Source organism: Xenopus tropicalis, chromosome 8 (genome assembly GCF_000004195.4).
Source record: "Xenopus tropicalis strain Nigerian chromosome 8, UCB_Xtro_10.0, whole genome shotgun sequence".
NCBI classification, from domain to species: domain Eukaryota; kingdom Metazoa; phylum Chordata; class Amphibia; order Anura; family Pipidae; genus Xenopus; species Xenopus tropicalis.
In genome coordinates this window covers 20,359,750-20,365,564 of record NC_030684.2, presented here as the reverse complement: position 1 = coordinate 20,365,564, position 5,815 = coordinate 20,359,750, and the positions used below count along the sequence as shown (strand labels likewise).

Here is a 5,815-nt window from a genome sequence, read left to right as displayed (position 1 = left end):
ATGCGTGGGATTTCTCCAGTCAGGAGGCTTTCAGCACAGGTTGCACTCCATTCCCCGACAGTCCCTTGGGGAGCTGGTTTAAGTTAAGTCAATGTTAAGTTAATGTTAAGTCAGTAAGCAATGTGGCAACATATGCATGAACACCATGCTAGCTGCTAGGTGAATGCTGCATTCCCTTCCATTCCATTGGGCCCCAGGCAGCCTGCAGATCCCGGCTTCTGCAGTTTGAGGGATGGAGTGAAAGGGAATGCGGTGTCTACCGAACAGCTAAAGGTGCTCCTGTTTATGGTGCCACATTGGGGTGAATGACACGGTAGTGCTGGTGAAAATGCGGTAAGTGTAAGCTGCTAGGTGAATGCTGCATTCCCTTCCATTCCATTAAACCCAGGCAGCCTGCAGACCCCGGCTTCTGCAGACTGATGGATGGAGTAAAGGGAATGCAGTGTCTATTTTTATTTTTGGTCTTTATTGCCCCATTTTTAGAAAAATATTAAGTGCAAGTTACAATTTAGGATGCATCTTTCCTATAATTGATTGATAAACCAATTTTTCAATGGGCTGGACATTCTATGGGTTCTATCAGGTTGTCAAATTAAGCACCTTGTTTGCTTACTGGTTGCTATGGTCAGTAACCATGAGCTCTGTAAAGAAAATACCCATAATGCCACCCTCCTGCACCAAGACCAAGACCGGTGTACATGCGCAGTTTGTAAGGCTATCAGGAAGCTTCCTGCTGATTGGCTCCGATTTCTCAGTTTTCCATGATGAAGACAACATAGAGGGCTGCCATCGGGACCAAGATGTTATGTGGGGGGCCCGAGTATGACAAATAGGCCCCCTTATTTATGCCCCCGTCCCTCCCCCGATGGCTGCCGCCTTCTGTTGTTTTAGTGCTTCATTCCTAAGGAGAGATTGTTCAGAGTTATTCATGTTGTTGGTGAGTATATAATAATTCTGACATTTGTTTGTTGTTACTATTTGCATTTATAGTTTTTGTTATTGGGTGTTCTATATCACGGTCCCTTTGCTGCTAATTTAAAGGTTAACTACAACTATGTAATAATATGTAAAAAAAATGTTTTCCCATCTCAGCTTGTTTATCTTTCCCGTATATTTAGCCCAGTTTTTTGACCCCTGCCCTAATACAATCCAAGCCTTTATTATTGGCGGCTTTAGTTATCAAAGGATTTTGTATGTAGGAAAGCAAGAGAATATTGTATGAATGGGAGCAGTAAATGGTTATAGTCTGAGCATCATGTGAATATATGAGAATGAGCAGGTCCCCTTACCTCTATGCAGGTGTTGTGCAATATTTCTCTGCACCCCCCTTTCACCCCAGATCTCTCCAATGAAAGGGTGTGAGAGAAGTTGCCTTGCAGAAGGTCTTCTTGATGGGTCTCTCTGCAGGCACTCGGAAATGAAGTAATGGAACTCGTCGCTCCTGGAAAAAAGAAAGGGTGGCAAAATTATATTATATATTATAATTGTTCATGTTACATAATGTCTCATTTCCCAGAGTTCACTTGTTTAACAGACTGTTAATAGAATCAGCACAGCCAAGTTCCCTGTATACCCCATTATCCTCTGTTTAAAGTGCCTCACTGCCCAATCACAACACAGGCAGATAGGGACTGTTCAAGACAGCAATAGGGGGGTGAGCTCATTCCTTTCTAAAGGCTTAAGTGCTCTGCCTTGAATTATTAGGGTACATTTCCCTGTGACCGAAATACTGTCTCTCTGGTTTGGCCAACATCTTAGCCTGGCTTGTATTGGCTGCCAGATATCAGCCCCAAGATCTCAAGCTCAGCACCAAAGTCTGCATTTGCGCCTTCAAGAGCTACACGTGTTACACATCACCTTCACCCTTTTTTCAGCCCGAACTGGGACACTAAATAGGCCCTTTCATTTCAAGTACATAGAGGCCCAAACAGCCCCCCACCAGCCCAATAAATAGTGACTGTCTATTGCATCTTACAGCATTTACCTGCCCTCACTTCTTTCCCATTTATCCCTTCCCCATCCTTACTTTACCTCATATCCCAATGTCACCATAACTTCTACCTTTCCTATTTGCCCACCTTTCTCTTTCTCATTCACACACCTCATTACACCCTTTCCATGTTCCCGCTCTCCCCCTAACTGCCTATTCCATTTCCCTACCCTCTCCACCTCTTGTGTGTTTTCATTTCCCCCCCCCCCCACTGTCTTTTCCTATATTAGTGAAAGCGACTCACCATTTGCCCCACGATGGTAATGATGGGACTGCCCCGCATGTTATCTTCTTGATCAGCTTTTCTTGCGGAAGTTTGCTGAATGCTAGGATGTAAAGATACAACACAAAAATATGATGACTGATGAATACAACAATTGGGGTGATTTACTTAAATTCAAATTTTTCAGCTTTTTCGAATCCTGCAAACTCAGTTGTGTACGTGTTGTTTCCTCAGCTGATGATGTTTACAAAAAATGAATTAGTTTTATACATACATACACACACACTAGGGTTTACTTACGGACATGTCCTTCCGCCATTTCAATGGCTGCAATGCCGAGTGACCAGATGTCAGCCTGGATATTAAAATATGGGGAAAAGACAGTTATTAGAGAAGAAAATACACAGAGTACATGAAATTAATTCCAGTTGCAGATGATTCAGATGCTTGTGATACCTATCCATCCACACCCTGATAGTGATTCTATTTAGGATGCACAATAACAAATCCATTAGAAGCCAAGTAGTAAAGTGCTGTGACTTTTATGTCTAGAAAATGACTCCAAACTGAGAGTCTTGTGTTTTACACGGAGTGTGACCTCCCCATAAAGCACATGTGTCAAACACAAGGCCCGTGGGCCGATTACAGCCCTTCTGGCTGTTGTATGTGGCCTCTGGTTACTCTGCCTGACTGTGCAGCACCAATCGCCCGACTGCGCTGTGACCGTACAGTATCTTAATAAAAAAACTTGGCCGGCGACTTAGCCTGTGTTTTAGATTTCAGCCCCTTATGTGATTGAGTTTGACACCCCTGCCATAAAGTATAAGAAGTCAAATGAAGTTGGTTTCTAATATTCTTGTGTCCTGCACTTAAAATGTATTTCACTTTCTCATTTCAGATTCTTATATCACAGAAACCACATTACAGCTCTGAATTCTCTGTTCTGAGAGGGGTAAGTAAAGCGAGTGGAAGATTCCATGCCGGTCACCTCGTGTAAGCAACTTACATTTTATATAAAGGAGACATTAACTCTAAACTAAAAATAGAGGGAAGACATCACAATACCTTATGGTCGTACTCGAGCTTTGCGTTGCCAAAATTAGCCAGTACTTCTGGAGCCGAGTATGTTATACTCCCTGAAGTACTGCTGCTCCTTTCTCCAAAGGTGGCAAAGCCAAATTCGCCTGAAATTGTATGAGAAAAGCAGGAATTTTAATGTTCATTTAGAAATGCTAGCCACCAATAAACACCATGGAGAAAAAAATATCCTTGTGTTCAGAGTGTCACTTACCGATCTTCACCTCTCCGAATGAGGTGATTAAGATGTTTCCGGGCCTAATGTCATGATGGATGATGTTCTTTTTTTGCAGGTGGCAAAGGCCCTGAGAAATCAAGAAAGCAAAAGTAAGTATATCAATATTTTTCTTCTCTTTGATCAACTATAAATATGCAGAATAGCACCAAGGAGTTTAGCATGTGACCTACCTGTATAACATGCTTGCAGATATAGGAGATCCACCTTTCTCCTAAGGTCTTTCTGGTGCCAATAAGGTCTTCTAGAGTAGCACCAGTACTAAGCTCGGTAGCAATCTAGAACACAAATAACCAATATTTAGCCAACATTTTTATTTACCTACAATTTTATTGGGAACCCAAGGAAAAGGCTTTGTGGCTTTAAGTCTTGGTGTGACTGCAATATCAGCCGCAACAGTTTCTTACCAAACTGGATCATGTTTGCATCCAAAATGCTAGCTTGTGTATTAGATCAGTTAAACGTGGCATGTTTGCTACATAAATGTGTAACCTGTCCGAATAAACTCTTCCTTACCCATAGTCCTTTGGGTATCGATGTTGTGCGTGAGGCCTGATGGTAGTAGGCCCCATAGAAGTCCACAATATTTTTGTGGCCTGACACCATTCGAAGGATTTCAAGTTCTCCCTGGATTTCTTTTTGCTTCTAGTTTCAAACAAAAGAAACAAGGTAAATAAAATGGATACAATAACAATTTCAAATACCCCAACCTAACTTGTCATTATAAAAAATGACCGTTTTGTAACATCCCTACGTGAGTATTGTTTAATATGCCTTAGACTCCTTTTATTCTTTCATATCAAACTGTATTTGTTACTTTCCAGTAACATAGTTATTAGGGACCAGGGTATTTCACTGACTGTATTTGGTTAGCAAGTTCTCTTTCTACTGATAACCATAATGTAGGTATAGCAAAAGGCTAATTAGTATCTAATTAGAGTAATGATGAAGACACATTACCTCTTGATCTTTCATAATTAGAATGGCCACTTCCATTCGTCTGCTTCGGTGCCATCCCTGTAACAAATGTAGGGAAAGAAGCTCAGTAATCATTGCTAACGAAACAGTACGGGGAAGCAAATAGATATACAGAAGCATGTAAATATGGAACGGTTGCTGCTTCTGAAGCGCAAGAAAAACACAGAAAGGACAAAGCTCTAGAGGCAATGGAACCAATGGACAGAATTACAGAATAACTGAAAAGCACGAAACATTTTAACACCGAATAAAATATCTTACGATGTAAATGACTCCGTTGGGGTCCTGGCCAATTGGTTCCCCCAATTTGAAATATCTCCCGGGCTCCTGAAACATAACATTGAAAATGTGATAAACTAATATTAAGCAGTTGGACACATAACCTTTCTAACATGTGAGAAGCACAGAAGGTGTAAGTGGAAACAGAGGGTAGAAGACTGGGGGCTGGAAAATGTTAGCCAAAATACAGCTTTACAGCTACTTACTGGGTATTTCTCTACAAGTGGGCTGGTGTTATTCCCCTGAGGAAGAGAGAAAGGATTTAATCAGAGCAACTCATTTAGTGGAACTGCTAACATTATATTTTGTAGAACAAGGAAAGGATTAATTTACTGGGTGGTGCCAGTATGTTGGTTAAAGTAGTTTGGCTCATACATAGACCGCTTATAGTGGACTGGCGGTTTTCTCTGGTACATCTTGGTTAAAAAAGAGAACATTTTTGTTATATGAACCAAACCCTGAAGGTGCAGGTGCTTAAATAAACAATATTTGCCCCTTTTTAACGTTAGTTTAAGGAACAGGCCTTGTGCTAAATACTTTACTTATAGTTTAAATTAAGATATATATATATATTTATATACTATAGTTTTTGTTATTTCTTAAAGCAAATCCCCAGTTAACTGAGAACCCACTTTATAAAAAAAAATCCTCTCTCCCACACAAGCTTAAGGGGTGGGCTTTGAGATAAGAGCTCATTATCCAGAAGGATTAAAAAGGGGAAAGGCCCTTTAAATATAAATTGCTGAAAAGGTTGAATTAGATCTTTCTGTTTAAAGCTCATTGAGGCCCACCTCGCTGGTCTGAGGCTCCACTTGCTGTCTTCCGGAGATTTCGGGCTGGCAGGTGGTAGTGCCAGATTCCTGTGAAAGAAAATGTGTTGTTATATAAACTGAAAAGTAGAAGTGCAACACCCAAATGTATATGTTTGTGCCCATATATAAGGGGAGATAGAGCTTTGGAGCGGGGTTGATGCTTGTTATGTTTTGCAGTGTTCTTTCTTTTATACCCCTCATTGCTCTGATTGCAGGAGTTT

The 5,815-nt window shown here is 41.0% G+C and overlaps 1 protein-coding gene across 1 annotated transcript; it reads right to left on the bottom strand.

The window, feature by feature from the left end:
- Positions 1 to 1,093: 1,093 nt before the first annotated feature.
- LOC116406651 (serine/threonine-protein kinase dst1-like) lies at positions 1,094 to 4,727 on the bottom strand. The gene is made up of 7 exons (XM_031891152.1): positions 4,486 to 4,727; positions 3,994 to 4,170; positions 3,505 to 3,652; positions 3,279 to 3,397; positions 2,514 to 2,568; positions 2,235 to 2,316; positions 1,094 to 1,465 (listed from the first exon to the last, which is right to left on the bottom strand). The coding sequence occupies exons 1-7, from the start codon at positions 4,621 to 4,623 to the stop codon at positions 1,240 to 1,242; spliced, it is 945 nt and encodes a 314-aa protein (XP_031747012.1). The 5' UTR covers positions 4,624 to 4,727; the 3' UTR covers positions 1,094 to 1,239.
- Positions 4,728 to 5,815: the final 1,088 nt, after the last annotated feature.